This window comes from Setaria viridis, chromosome 2 (assembly GCF_005286985.2).
Source record: "Setaria viridis chromosome 2, Setaria_viridis_v4.0, whole genome shotgun sequence".
NCBI classification, from domain to species: Eukaryota; Viridiplantae; Streptophyta; class Magnoliopsida; order Poales; family Poaceae; genus Setaria; species Setaria viridis.
Window position 1 is genome coordinate 21184214 of NC_048264.2, and position 15730 is coordinate 21199943.

The 15730-nt window shown below is 42.7% G+C and overlaps 1 protein-coding gene across 1 annotated transcript; it reads right to left on the minus strand.

Moving 5' to 3' along the window:
- Nucleotides 1–658: 658 nt before the first annotated feature.
- Nucleotides 659–3653, minus strand: LOC117843585 (small ribosomal subunit protein eS19). The gene is made up of 4 exons (XM_034724230.2): nucleotides 3492–3653; nucleotides 1409–1499; nucleotides 1124–1307; nucleotides 659–1033 (listed from the first exon to the last, which is right to left on the minus strand). The coding sequence occupies exons 1-4, from the start codon at nucleotides 3579–3581 to the stop codon at nucleotides 961–963; spliced, it is 438 nt and encodes a 145-aa protein (XP_034580121.1). The 5' UTR covers nucleotides 3582–3653; the 3' UTR covers nucleotides 659–960.
- Between the last annotated feature and the right edge of the window lie 12077 nt (nucleotides 3654–15730).

Sequence of the window (15730 nt, forward strand, 5' to 3'; positions counted from 1 at the left end):
ACCCCCTTAATACGCATACGTGGAATCCATGTAGGACAAGAAGGCTAAGATTGACCCAAGATAAAAAATCAAAGGATTTAATTGGTCCATTTCAAAGATGAGGTGTGAAATTGAGACTGGACGAAAGTTGGGCTATTCCGCCTATTTTACTCAATATACCTAAGTGAGTTAGTTCCATATAAATCTATAGAAACTCGCTAGTTCCATATAAATGTATAGAAACTCGTTTATTTGCTTTTTCTAGGATAGCCTAATCTACCGAACCAAGTTTTTGTTAAAACTCACTTTTCTAGGATTGCCTATACCTTATTTTAGATAAACCCACTTGGAAAGCCGTCACCAGGCTGCCTCGGCCGTGTGTTAAAATTGTCTCGCATGGTGAGGAGATTATTTTTAACGGCAGAACGGGCCCAACCAATGATAAATTATTGAGAATACCATAGTATAAATTCATTCGTTTGTGCCAGCACGGTTCCAGTATAAATTTACTGAGAAATATTATTTTTGTCGTACAAATGTCAATAAAATAAATATAATTTCCAGGTACCACTTTACAAAGCACACTATAACACATCACCAGTAATTAGTTAACTCTGGTTTTCATTCAGCATAGCAATCACAGAATATGCAACAGGTTAACATCATGAACAATTCAACCTGCCATACGAACAATCAGATCACTTCGATATATAGCAATCAATGAGTCTGATGTGATTACTAACAAAGGGATATAATTGCAGACTTCCATAACCACCTGACAGCACCAGTCATCGCTATGAGTTCATATACATATGCATAACAGATAGCTAACTTAGTTCAGAAAATATGAAACAAAGGCATAACTTGATGCATCCTACATCCAATTCTTTCGGCCAACAAATGCAACAGGTGATACCCTCATCCAAAATTTTAGACAAACTCTGCTACCAAACATGACACGAACGACAGGATATAACATGCTCAGGGGACAACAGCAACTCTTCCAGCAACTTGGTCAAGATCACGCCTTCCCACAGAGGTGATGAGCCTTCCGCTGTAACGGAACAAAGTAAAAGCATAAGCAAACAACAGATACAAGCAATAAAACACTAATGCACAAACAAGCATAGAAGAAGCATATTACCCCTTGGGGTCAACATCAATTATGCCCATCTTCTGCAACTGCTGAAGGATGTTCCGAGAAATGGCACCACTGCTCTTGCAGAAGTGCGGAGGCCGGGAGCCGTTCCTCTGGCGCCCACCATAGATCTTCTGAAAGCCGCCCACACCAATGCCCTGCCTCAGGTAGATCTTCCTTGCAATGGAGGCTACAGCATGGCACAAATGGCACATTAAAATTAATATGAAGGCCAAAAATGCAGCACACAAAGAAATAACAAATTGGTTATACAAGATAATGATTCCTTACCAGCACGGGTGTAGTACCAGTCAGGGTCATAAGGCGGGAGCTCCTTGAACCTTGCAGTCTTGACGATGTCAACCCACTCTGGGAGCTCCATCTGCAAGAGAAGAAATACTTTAGGTTAGGAGGACTCTGGCAACCAACAGAAAACAGTGAAGGTTACCAAGTAACATATATTATTTGCTGAAGCTAAACTCCAATAGAATTTTCAGACAGAAATAACTCCAAAAGGTCCTTATGTGCAACAAATCCACTTGATTCTTGCAAGCAAATACAAGCAGGGCCAGAGAGAACAGTAACAAACTATAACCGTTCATATAAATATGGTTATTTCTCCAAATGTAACTACAATGCATTGGTCCAAAATTTGAAAACAGTAGCTGTCTTTCTTGATTCACAGACAATTGGTAACACCATTGAGTAAATGAGTAGTCATAGTTTCAACACAGAATGATGTCTACACAGCACACCATTCTGTCCACCATTTCAAGCTAATTTACAAGGTACCAACCTGACCACAGATTGTCCATCCCTAGCAACGAGATGGTCATAAACTAAGCAGAACACAGGCAAAAAAGTACCAAGCTAATGGCAAAATAGCCAATTTCGTCCATGAACTCTTGCCCTTGGGTCAACTTCGTCCCCTAACTCTCCAAAATTCCAATTTAGTCCCCGAACTCTAGTAATCCGGTTCAATTCCGCCCCTCATTCGAGCTGGCTGTCCACGTAAGCATGCCATGTCACATGAGCACAGGGTCCTCTGTTATAAATGTCCTATATGCCCTTGTGCCCTTCATTTTTCCTTTCCTCCTTACACTCTCTTTTTTAACTCTTTTTTTCCGCTTGATCCACACTAACTGGCACTTGCGCTGTGCGTGCGCATCCAGCCCAACCCACGTCCTCTTGGGTCTTTCTGTTTGTATATCAATCCCTCCTTAAAATTCAGTCAAAAAAATCCCTCCTTAAAAAGATTGTTTAGGTCCGGTTGGTTTCAGGTTATATATACAGTGTAGAAATCAGCTTGTAATAAACAATGTAGAGGCTAGGAGAGAGAAACGTTGGGTGTCATAACAATATGGCTTGTGAATTGTAACAAACTAACAACTCAACATCTAGTCTTCTTCAGATTGTGAATTTTTACCATCTGAAACTTTTGTTTTCTCAGTCTACAAAGCTGAAACAAACATTTTGCTTGCTAGTTTATGCTACTCCTTTCTAAAAACAAGTTGCTTTGCTTCTACCCCTTCCTTTGTCCCCAGAAAAAAAAGGTTCCTCTTCTTCCTCTGTCCCTGAAAAAATAAAGTTGCTGGGACTACCAATGGCATAGACAACTAGACAAGAAAGTAGCATCAGTAAAGGATGGGAAAAAAAGCTTGTGTCAGACATTTACAACAGCGGACCCTGCGCCTAGGTGATGTGGCGTGCCTATGTGGCCAGCCAGCTCAGATGAGGGACGGAACTGAACCAGAATAATAGACTCTGGGGACCAAATTGGACCTTTGAAGAGTGGAGGACGAATTTGATCCGAGGGCAAGAGTTTGAGGACGAAATTGGCTATTTTGCCCAAGCTAATCATCAGTACTAAAACTCCTTAATTAACCAGCAACGAGGATAACTTTCTCGCACAAACAAAAATATACATTTTGCCTTAACCAAGTCGACCAACAGCCCTGACTAAATGCTGATCTGAACCAATCAACATTTCAATAAACAACAGGTAATGGCAACAGGCCACATGATTTAGACCATCTAAACTCACAGGCAGCAGTGAGCAAAATTAATGAATTAGTGATCTTCTATAAAACAAGAAAATATACTGAAGTGCTTACAGTCCAAACGAACCGGAAAAGGAAAGAAAATTTAGCACAACAGCGACGATGCGCTGTTGTTCAGCCTGAACCCTCCGCCGCCAAGTTACAAACTAATCCTAGACTAGCAGGTGCTCGCCACTGCATTCACTGGAGCTCGCTTTCACAGCCTAGACGATGCAAGATTCATCGGGACCCAACGAAATCCTCAACGACGCTCGTAACAGCCGCTAGATCTGACGGAACAAGGTGGGGAATGAGGGGGAGGAACAAGCGGGTACCTTGCCGGAGCGCTTGAGGTGGGCGGAGTAGGCCTTAACGAAGTCGTGGGGGTTCACGTCCTTCACCGTGCGCGCCGTCGAGGTCGCCATCCTGCGGAAGGAAGAGGCGCGCTGCTGCGGCTGCGGGGGCGCTAGGGTTTTGCGGCGGCGTGGGGGGAGGACAGAGAGGCGGAAGGCAATTAATACGGCGTAGGTTGGGCTTTGGGCCGTGTGGTTTTGAGCACAGGCCGATTTGCCAGGCAGGATGGACGGTGGGCCTAGTTTATTTTTCTCATCAGTGAGCAAATGCAACGAGCAGGCCTTCAATTCTTTACCTAAGCCAGCGCATGTGCAGTTAGTTGTGCACGCGGCCAGATAGGGCGAAAAGCTACATGCAAAGGAAAATAGCAATATTTTTCTAACCCAACATTATCGAAATCCAATTATTATACTATAATGTTTTTATAACAACTTCAAAACATGATCACACTTAATATGTTTAGATACACTTTTAGCCTGAACGATTTTGATCTAGAGGTGAAAAAATTATTCTAGTTTCACAAAACAATTTTTGCACATTCAAAAAATATTACAAACAATATTATCAAATATAATTAAGTGTGGATTTTCGAAGACACACGTAGTACGATCAAAATTTGGTTTGAACTTTCATTTGGAAATTTTGGTTTGAACTCACATTTGGAATTTTTCGTTTAAACGGAAATCAATGAGGTGTGGAACCTTTATGCGACACTCTGGGCATGAGTGTGATTATTCCCAATGGCACTGCTTTCGTTAGCGGTCGGACGCTTTCGTTACCAACTGATTGGGTGCGTGCATGGATCAAATTCCCATTGCGACATCAAGCAATGTTTCAAGCAACATCATCCGCGTGCATGGATCAAATTCCCACTGCGACATCAAGCAATGTTTCAAGCAACATCATCGGTACACTTCCTATGGAAATCGGAAAATTCCCACCGCAACATTATGCAATGTTTCAAGCAACATGAACATCATGAAAAAATTCGACACTCTATCAGTTTATTGCAACATGAGAAAGCATCATCTAAAACAACAAACAATAATATTTGCAACATCCAAAACATGTATAAAAAATACATCTTTACTCTTACTCTTCCATCTGATTCTAGGATAGAAATTCCAACTGCGAAAATTCAAAAATGGATATTGCAGCATAAAAAAATATGAGTTGCAACATTGAATAAAAATAATCTTGACCGAATCACCTATTGCAACATCACAAATCAACTATTGTAACATTCAAAAAACACAATTGCAACATGCAACATCAAAAAATATGAGTTGCAACATCGAATAAAAATAATCTTGACCGAATCACTCATTGCAACATCGCAAATCAACTATTGTAACATTCAAAAAACACAGTTGCAACATGCAGCATCAAAAAATATGAGTTGCAACATCGAATAAAAATAATCTTGACCGAATCACCCATTGCAACATCGCAAATCAACTATTGTAACATTCAAAAAATACAAATGCAACATCTCAAACCCAGAGTCAATCCATCACGATATGCTCACCAATGTACCTTCGCACGACTATCTCTGTCGCGATGGCTTGACATAAGCTTGCACCGATGTCAAGGTTGAGGCCGTCCCGAATGGAATTAAGCCATAGAGTTGCGCGGTAAGAGAGGTTGCCGAGGCCCTAGACAGTAGAGCCAAAGAGGAGGCTACCCGCGGCATTGGTGAGGGGAGGTAGGTTGCTGAAGCTCCTCCCGCAAATCGACGAAGAAGGGAATGAGGAAGGATGGTGTGGCACCAATTCGTGGTGGCTCTTGCTATAGTGAGGCCATGATAGGTTGTAGAAGCTCCTCCATGCCATTTTGCTGATTTTTGGTGGCCAAAGGATGGGGCAAGACAAATATGGTGCGAGCTCAAATGGCGATGGAGAAGCATATGAGAGAAGAAGAATGGTAGACTGCGTGGATGAGTCAAAGCCACATCGCTTGGAGAAAGGATGGGTGGGATGGCTCAGTCATTTGCTTTGGATGAGTACGAGTCTTGTGGATGGAGCGTCTGATGCCGTCGTTTCTATCGGATGTTCTATAGGGAGCATTGCCGTATTCCCAACCATATCAGGGGCTGTAATGATTTGTGCATGATCGAAAATCACAATGTCATTGATGCCACCTCTTCTTGCCCTAAGGAAGAATGCAGTTCAATTGCAGAAAATCTTAAATTAAGCACACAAAATTGGAGTCTCACAAACCGATAAACGATGATTGTACAATGACAGATTAAATCTAAACAAAACCCAAACCCTAACTCAGGTGACTCTACTAAATATAACGTGTTGAGGGGCGCGTGCAAGACCCCTGGACGCTTCCCTAATGGACTCCAACATGATACATGGGCCAAAAGCCCAAAAGACGGTGATGTAGCACCCTGATAGAATCTGGATGCACACTTGTTTCAACGATTCCGATTGACTCAGAAGGAATTTGGATATAAGACCAATGCCATTGGAAAGTGTGTCCTGGGCGTATGTTGAATGTTGAAAATGGACTCTGTATGTGGCCTGGGTGTTGATTCTAAGGCGGACTGCTCCTAAACTCCGAGATGGACTCAAATTTGATGTACATTGGGCTTCCACGTGGCTTGGACGCCCCTTGCTGGTTCTCTTCAGCTCCATGCTTGTCCTCAGGTACTCTCTGGTCCTCTCCATTGTTCCTAAATGTAATAATGTTATTAGGTAGCAATCCATTCTAAAAATATTAAAATAAGTACTTAGAAACAAGCTCACATGTTAATTAAATTGTCTAGCTCGAGCTCTAGTTGAAAGAATTTATTGTGAAGGGTAAACAATTTGATTGTAAAGGAAAAATAGTTTTCCCACCTTCAAAAATAAAAATAATAATTGTTCCTCAAAATAGTAATCGATCTCAGAGCAAAACAAAATATTGTAAGAATAAAAACTATTCTATAAAAATATTTTATTGTCGATGCGATGCAGATATTAGTGGCACATAATCGCTCAATCACGTAGGGATGCAGATCTTCATACATAGTGCTAGTACACATAAAGTCTAAGTTGGTTAAGATCCTTGGGCTATTGTGTTCTTACCCCTACTTTGAACTCAAAATATAATTTTACACTTATTTTTATTCATTTTATCACTATAAGAAATCTTCCAATCTAAGGACAGATTTGGCCTAGGGCCACTAGGGCAACGACCCTAGGCGTGGCCCAAATTGCCCCTTTATACCCCACTTCATTTTTGTGCGCCGCCGCCCGTGCGCCGCTCCTCCCTTCCTCCGCCTCTCCCGGCCCTCGGCTCGCCATCGGCGAGACCCGGCCGGCCGGCCGCCGCCAGCCACCCTCCACCAAACCCTCTCCAAGTTCCTGGAGAAGAAGATAAGAATGCCCCAAATTTTCGATCCGACCCCTCTTTCTTCCTATTTACAAATCAGTCCTTCCACCACTCTCATAACTCTTTTCGCAGATAAGCCCCTCCACCTCCAAAAGTAATTACAAAAAGGTCCCTGGTTCCTCGCAAATCAGTCCTAAACCTCCTTTTTAAGCTCCTAATCCATGTTTAACTCATCATTTCATGCGCCAAACTTCCTCCAATTAATCCCAAATTCGACCACGTCATCCTCCAGTATACTTCCGCCGATCCATATCCAAATTTCCAAAAAATACTCTTTTTACCTATTTTCCGTTCGCGTTTTCTGTTCGGAGCTCAACGGGTAAAAACCATTTTTCTTTTATTTATTTGTGTGCCCGTTTGTGTGTGCCGTAGATCGCGGAGTACCCGAGGAGGAGTTTGACCGCGAGCCCGAGCCCGAGGACCAGCAGCACGAGCCGGAACTCCCGGAAGGCTTTGAAGACGGCAAGTCCAATCTCACCCTTTGATGCATACTTAATACCTAGTTTTTCAAACACAACCCATTGGCCTATTTTATAAAATACATATTGTTTTATTGCAAGACATGGTTGGATAGCCACCCCTTGATTGCTACGAACATTCCTTGTTGTCCTATGTTTATCTCTAAATATGACTTGCTCTGTTTAGATGATAACTACTGCTAGAAATCTTAGGAAATTGCTACTCAACCTCAATCGTTAATACAATGGTTTATTTGGAGAATAAATGTGTGTGTGTGTTCAAATGGGAAGATGGTTTTCTGGGTTCAAAGGCAAGGAATGTGTAGATGAGATGGACGGGTGTTTCTTGTGTGAAATACCAGGATGTTGTGCTCGTACCTTAGTGGTTGAGCAATGTCGGGAGATATCCATCTTGTCATGGTTAAGGACCGAGTTGATGTGTCATCTTGCCTAATTCAACCATCATGCAACCACTCGACCGTTGTATGGGCAACGGCTTAGCATAAATCCCACTAGCTGAACTGTTAGTCTTCAGGTGTGCTGGTGAGCAACGGGAGCCCATGGAAAAGGAGTAAGATCTTGGTGACTTAGGTCTCGGTTACAGTCTCGTGGATGAGCCATGAACCCCTTGGGTGCTTCCGTGTGGACTAGCCAGTCTTAGCTAAGGTGGGTAATGGCTTTGTTAGGATCCGCACCGGCACTAAGGTGATCGTGCTGCGGTACCCTACTTGTGGGAAAAGTGTACAACCTCTGCAGAGTTAAAACCTATCCGGGTAGCCATGTCCACGGCACTGGACGAGTTACGGCTTGGTCACATAACTAGCATTTAGGGATGGATGGTTATAGGTGTGTGTGTGTGTGTGTGTGTTGGATTTTGGAAGTGTCCGGCAGTTGTGCTGTGAGCTGACGGGGAGTCCGATAGTGATAAAATTTGGATCCTTTGTGTAGGATCAACCCCACTCAATGTTTTCGTTACTAAAGAAAAGCTCTACAAAAACTCCTTTGAAAACAAGCCCATGCATGTGTTGAAAATCTAGCTTTATTGCAAATGAACCTTAGCCCATCCTTGTTATACCCTGTGCATATACTTGTTTGTATCCCCCTCCGTGGATGGGGTTGGACTTGTTGAGTACTTTTGTACTCACCCTTGCTTCGTTGCTACAGAGGAAGACCCGGACTTCATCGCTGAGGACTTTGAGTAGGAGGTCGTGTCCGCACCCAACGCTGCCTGTGGTGTTGGCCTTTCCAAGATGCTTCTGCTGCCGTGTAGTCCCGAGTGCTGTCTTTTGGTAGTCGCTTGGTTAGCCGCTGTTGTTTATTTACTTCTTATCGCTGCGTGGCTTTCATGCCCACTCCCTCGGGAGTTGTACGGTAACTGAATTATCTGTCGAATAAATGTGTTATCAGCCTCTTAGGACTGATATTTGCATCACATTTAACCTCTACTTATGTGGGGACGCTTCAGGTGGTATCAGAGCCGTGGTTGGCTGTAGGACGTGACCTTAGGACCGGACTAGCCCTTTTGACCAAAATAAATAACTTACAAAATTTCTTCCTACCTCTGCTCTATTGCAAAACTAATTGGCACACCCGGTTCTTTTCCATATGGACGAAGGATTGTGGATCCACAGCCGTTGCACGGAAGAGCCCGGTTTTCCCAAGTTGTTGCTTGTTTGCCTGAAGCGCCTTGGCATCCGCGAGCCCTCGGAGTATTCCAGCAGAGAATACAAGCGCTACGGTATCCCTCAGTGTGAAGTAATCATTCACATTGTTTATTTACTTCTTATCGCTGCGTGGCTTTCATGCCCACTCCCTCGGGAGTTGTACAGTAACTGAATTATCTGTCGAATAAATGTGTTATCAGCCTTCTGGGACTGATATTTGCATTACATTTAGCCTCTACTTATGTGGGGATGCTTCACCGTCGGAGCTAAAAATGGGAAATCATAACAGCAATGTGAAAGCTGAAAATGATGCAAGGATGTGGAAGGAAGAATGTGCAAAGGCTAACATGGAGCTTGAAGCAATTGCCGCTGAGCTGCAGAAGGTAAAGGGACACCTGGAACAGACCACCAATGTGGTGAAGAAGGTCAAGCAATCGCTGTTTTAGGCCAAATATAAGGTCATTCAGGGATGATTAAATGCATAATGTGATGTTTGGTGTTATTGCTAGGTAGATGGTTGAGAGGTGGGATCATGCTTTTATTTTGGTAGCTGATGATACTATCTGGCAAATTATGATAGCTATTAATGAAGATTATGAACTTTGTAATGATGAATGGCTATGACATGCCATCTTATGAAGCTTGTTGTTGTTGTGATGTTTGCTGCTTGTTACTGTTGTGATGTTTGTTGTTATTGCTGAGGTAGATGGTTTAGAGGTGGGATGGTGCTTTGATTTTGATACCGGATGGTACTATTTGGAAAATTAGGATAAATAAGAATGATGATTATGAACTTTGTAGTGATAAATGGCTGTGACATACCATCTGATTATGCTGCTTTGGTTTAATCTACTTTCAATTTGGTTCCAGCCTATTTACCATTCATAATTCAGATACGGTGCATACTTGAGGAACACTGATAATATAGATATTGGTAGTATATATACAAATGTGTGTCTGATAATACAATGGGCGGCACGGGTGTTACAAAATGAAAGATCACTAATCTACTCATAGCTAGGCAACAACCACGTTCGTCGCGACCAAATCCAGTTCCCAGGAACCTGTGTAATGTAGATCGCAGAATCATTGTTGACGCCTGCCACATTTCAGAGTCCATGCTGGTAAAGCCAGTATTGCTCTTCTTCATCATACCAATCCGTTTCTAGGAAGTAAATGTGATGTCCCTTCAGGTTAGGCAGGCCACAAATGGCATGCTCTTGTACAACAATGACTTGCCAGGTCCAAACAGGATGATCTTATTCTAGAAGTCTGGAGCTGTCTCCCAAGGAATAAGCTGCCAAATGTCACTGCTGAATGAATGCAGAGTAAATTCCACCACCTCAACATCTCTCTCGTTGATGTTCTAGCTCGAGGTGTAGTGCATCCTCTTCTCCCGAACAACAAAGAACAATTAGTCCTGACCTTGGAGTAGAGAAGAGTTGCTCATGTCAAGAACCCATGATAACTGGAGTCCAACTGCTTGAGGAGGTGTTGGAAGATGATGCCCCAAGTAGATCCGCATGTGTTTAGAAGAACTGCACTAGAAATCTTTTGAAGGTATGGTATTCCAGTCGGATTGGCTTCCCAAATGCCAGATGCAGATGGGCAATGACCCTAGTGCTAGAGTCGGTTTTATGGGCCAAAAGTTGGATAACACAAGAAATGACTCTGTGCTAGTTGATGTTTCCAAGCCCAAAATACAAGCATCAAGAGCACCCATATTGCAACATGTTGGAAGTCGAGGAAGGATAATGTGCTCCTGATAAGACAAATGATTCAGCAAGAGTGTGGTGCTCTCATCTCTATCATCTACGGTGACTAGGCATCTAGATCTACCACAACCAATCAACCTAGTCCTTTTCCAAGCTAATGCTGGAAAGGAGACCTCAACACACCGGTAATCCACGACAGATGTGAATGTCACTGCTCTAGATTTCAGAATCTAAGGATAAAAAGGGCATGCCTCACCTGAACGAGCACAGTTCCGACTCTTACAGACTGCTTTGAACCTGATGGAATCTGTTGCATCACTGATCTTATTGGTGATGCTCACAACAATATCAGGCATAAGATTTGCCTAGGAAGGAACCTTGATTGAGGAGATATTGACTGGACAACCAAACAAGAAGATAGAGGGAGAAGAATGGAGGACTCGTAATAGATAGAGAAGGGTGTTGACGACAGTTAGCGTGCCAATTCTTGAACCACAAGCGCACAGATCACTTGTAGCTTTTCCCATAGAGTATTCCCCCATGGTTTATCAATATGTGGAACAAGTGGATTGCTAGCTCTCACTTTATACCAATCTTGCTAATGAAATTGAGTGTATGTATTGTGTAGAGAGACAAACTAGACTAATAACAGAGATTGAGACAATATAGCAAAGGTTAACACAAGATAGGAGACTGTTGACGGCTCTTAAGTGCCAATTCTAGGCCGTCAACTCCTGCATAAACACAAAAAAGATGAGCATCAACCTAGTGGTAGGGGTTTATTACTGTTGGTATAATTAACAAATGCAAATAAATCTACAAGTGCACGAATACCGTTGTAACTTTCACCTCAGAGTATTTCAAGGGTACCGAATCCAAGGGAACATGTGTATACTAACTTCTATTCTAGTCGGTCCAAGGACACACCAAGATAGGTGGCGAGGGTATAGAGGATTCCTAAGGTAGTACTATAGGTGAGTTAAAGGTCGATCTCTCGGGTCAGAATACTCGCTTCGGGCAACGAATTACCTTGAATGAGTCAGGTGCCTCCGGCCAACAGCTCCATCATATATCCAAACATGGAGGATTACAAAGGACCAATAGGGCTATCACCACCTATGGCCTACCTCTGCGGCCCGTGGGATATACGGCCAACGAAGGATAACCCTTAGCCTAGACACCACGTCTGCGCTATTGATTACTACTGCAGCCTAACTACGTCTGGATCCCCATAGTAGACTACAACAGTCTGTATAAATACAAAGTGATGAACCCACGAGTAAGAGAATTGATCTCACTCAAATATAGATACTACTAATGTATACTATATCAAACTCTAAAGGCATACATGAGAGCATACAAGCCTATACTATGATAGCAAGGGTATGTGACTAGTATATGAGCATATAAGCTAAGCATATAAACATAGCAAAGATATAAGACTACTCATGCATATAAGAACCAAGTATAATGTTATAAGAAGGAATCAAGAATACAAACTTACTTTACTCAAAGTAAGTTAGCATCCGTAGAGGTACAGCTGAGAGGAGAGTGCCGACACCCCGGCACTCCTCCCGAACTACCCCTCACTCTCTCCCTATTCTAAGCATAAGCTAGGCAAGGCTTTGCCTTTGGAGTGGAGCACTAGTTCTACTCTTGGATGGTGTGTCTTGAATTGAGACCCCTCCCTTTGTATTTATAGGCACTTGGGGTCGGTTCTCGAGGGGAATATTTAGGGAATCTTCCCTAACCGCCATTACAAGGTCGGTATCTAGCAACACGTGGCGGCTGGAGGTGAGCGGCCCCACCATGGGTTCGGCCAACCCCTGGTAACCACCTCTAGCAACCGCCTTTGGCTAGGTGGTTGCCAAGTGGGTCCACACTTGGGTACGTGATATTTTGCAGTGTATCTAGTTGGTTTACTCCTATTTGTGGGCCCTTCAATCCGTGTGCTTGCTCCTGATTGGTTGAGAGTGTGTTTCCTTGCTCCTTGAGGTGTGTTTTCTCCTCTAATGGATCTGCATAGAAATATTCACCAACACTAGTGGAATTTGTTAGTAATAACTCCTACCACTACTGTTGATGCTCATCTTTTATGTGTTTATGCAGGAGTTGACGGCATATTTGGTACTTAAGAGCTGTCAACAACACCTCCACACTTAGCCTTTGCTCGTCCTCGAGTGAAGGAGAAAGAACTAAGATGAAATATGTCTTCCAAAGGTATGAAGCGGGCATAAGAGTTATTCCAGGTCATACCTTGCACTTGTGAACTTTGAAGTGTCTATCATACCATCTTGGGTAGTTGAAGCATGGAACGGTCCTGAGTCAAGTCACTTCTACTCCTCATGTCAAGTAGCTTGGGATTTTTCAATAAGTTTTCAAAATAAATCTTGCTTACCTCCTCATTTGATTCTCTTAGATTGCTCAATGTGTATATGTTCACACCAAGGCATTAGACTTGCCTTTCTTCATCTTACTTCTAATGATGGCTATATGTGGAGCTTAAGGTAGGGTATGAAGGATAAGGCATACTTGTATCACATATATTGCAAAGTTAAAAACAAGATCCTAGGAGAAAAACAAGTCATACAATCAGATCAAGATGTGCTCTCCCCCTTTTTGTATGGTGGATGAAATGAAAACTCCTTTTTGTATGACCTCTCCCCCTTTGTAATTTCTTTTGAGACATGGCTATCTTTCTTGTTTTTTTCCTTCTTCGACCTTCATGTGTCCAACTTTTTTTTCAATACTTGGACATTCATGCTTCCATATTGTCGGTGTTTATACCTAGCAACCTACCGAGGGGGGCCTGAGGTAGTGTTTTTGGTTAGTGGGGCTCGTCGAGACTAGGAACTCGAAGGTAAAAGCAGACACATGATTTAGATAGGTTCGGGCAGCTGAGCGTAATACCCTACATCCTGTGTGTTAGTTGGATTGAATTGCTTTGGAGGGGGTTCCAGCCTCGCCTTATATTGCTGGGGGCAGGGTTACAGGTTGGTTGGTTACAAGAATACTAGTCAGATATGACTAGGGGAGTTCTACTCTTATTACAATGAGTACTTTCCTAATCCTCGACTAGTTTCTATCTTTCCATGTAGACTACGCCGCCCTGCGCCATGGACTCCATTTTAGATGCGTCTCGGTGTCCAACCTTATATTTAGAACTGTCCAAACCTTCTGGTGGCCCATAGATGTATGTACGACAAGCCCCCGAGTACTTTTTAGTCAAATGTAGCAGTTCTGAGTACTTTTGTAGACTTCATCGGACTAGTTTTGGTGTTGTTTGAGTACTTCGTCTGGTTGAATCTTCAAAGGTACCCGAACACTGCCATGCAGTTAGAATGTGCTCAAGCCTCATTTAACTTTAGTCTTCTATATTTCAAAACTAGTTCTAAACAAAACACACCTAAACAAAACACTCGCAAAAAGGAATAGGGGGTGACATTTTTCAAAAAGAAGAACAATATTTATTCCTTTCTGCTACTAGTTTTGTTACACCTCGAAACCTAGCGGCTCTAGAAGCTAAGGGGCTCGAAGCCTCAGGAAACACTGGCACAACAACCAAACATAGAACACCCTTAAAGCAAAAAGTATTCGTGAGAAATAGCGTACGGACAAAAAGCACGAGAGATGACAAGCACCACAATTAACAACTATGCTTAAACAGCTAAGGTAGAAAATACATCCTATACACCAAATGTTTACAGCCACCAAATATTACAACCAGCAAATGTTTTACTTCCCAACTCTAAACATTACAGCAATCCAAGTCAAGCCTCGAGCCTACGCTCCATGTTGGATCCACCAGCTTCACCTTTCTTCCTTGATCCCTCTCCCTTGGCCTGATCACAACAACTTAAGTAAGAAAACAACTAGAAAAGGTACAAACATGAAACAAGAGTTAAGAACACAAACCTTTGCAAGCCATTCGCGAGCAACTCGCCTCGCATGATCATGCCCAGAAGCTACCCAGAATTGTTTCAAGAAATTTTTCTTCACAATTTTAATATTTTTGGACATCTCTTGTTCATCAAGCTCCGAGGCTAAAGGAAATTGATAGCTGCTCGCCCCGAACTTTAGAAAGTCAGAACAACCCCTATTCTCCAATAATTTTAGCATGCCCTCGCAGCAAAAGAGGCAGCGTAGTCGCTAGCTTCGGTAATGACCTCGAGCAAGTACTCAAATTCTTGGTCCATCCAATCGAACATTTCTTTTGCCCCCTTTCATTGGGAAAGGAAGGGGCTCAGCTCCAAACTTTGATAAAGCAAGTTTGTATCCACCATGAATCTGAGCAAACCTGGTCTTCAGCACCTATTCCGCTTCATCAATAAAAACTTTCTGGTCCTCAAGACTCTTGCCAAGCGTGTGCATCATCGTGTCCTTTTCAGTGCAAGCATTCTTCAAGGATAAGATAGTTGTTGAGTCTTTCTCGATGGTGCTTCGTAACTTCTCCACAACACCAAGATTATCTTGTGAATTTTTCTCCAAACTTTCCACCCTCTGAACGAGGTCATTACATGTCTTCACAAGCAATTCTTTGTTCTTCTTCAAGTCTGTGTTCTCCTCAAAAAGTAAGGTATGGAGGTCATTTAAAGCAGTGTTCTGTTTCTTTAACCTCACAATCTCAGCCTCGAGTTCTAGAATCTTGGTGCTGCGGCTAAGTGTAGCTTTCTCCTTTTCTTGAAGCCTTTCAACGGCAACCTTGCCAACGATTACAGCCTAAAAAGAGGAGCGACAAAAACAAGTAAAAAACTAAGAAAAGGAACAAATTGCTAAACCACCAAAACCTTGATGGTTGCAAAAGCAATACCTGATACCCGAGGGTAGCCGTTATTCTTGCCAAGTGATCAAGGTCGAAGCACCGTAAAGACTTCTTGTACTCTGTCAAAACGGCAAACATCATATAAGCAAGCTAGCAAGCAAAGATCAAACGAAGCAAGAGACATAATCAAAATTCTAACCCTTGGGGTCGAATGCATTGCCTCGAGTATCATCTTGAGTA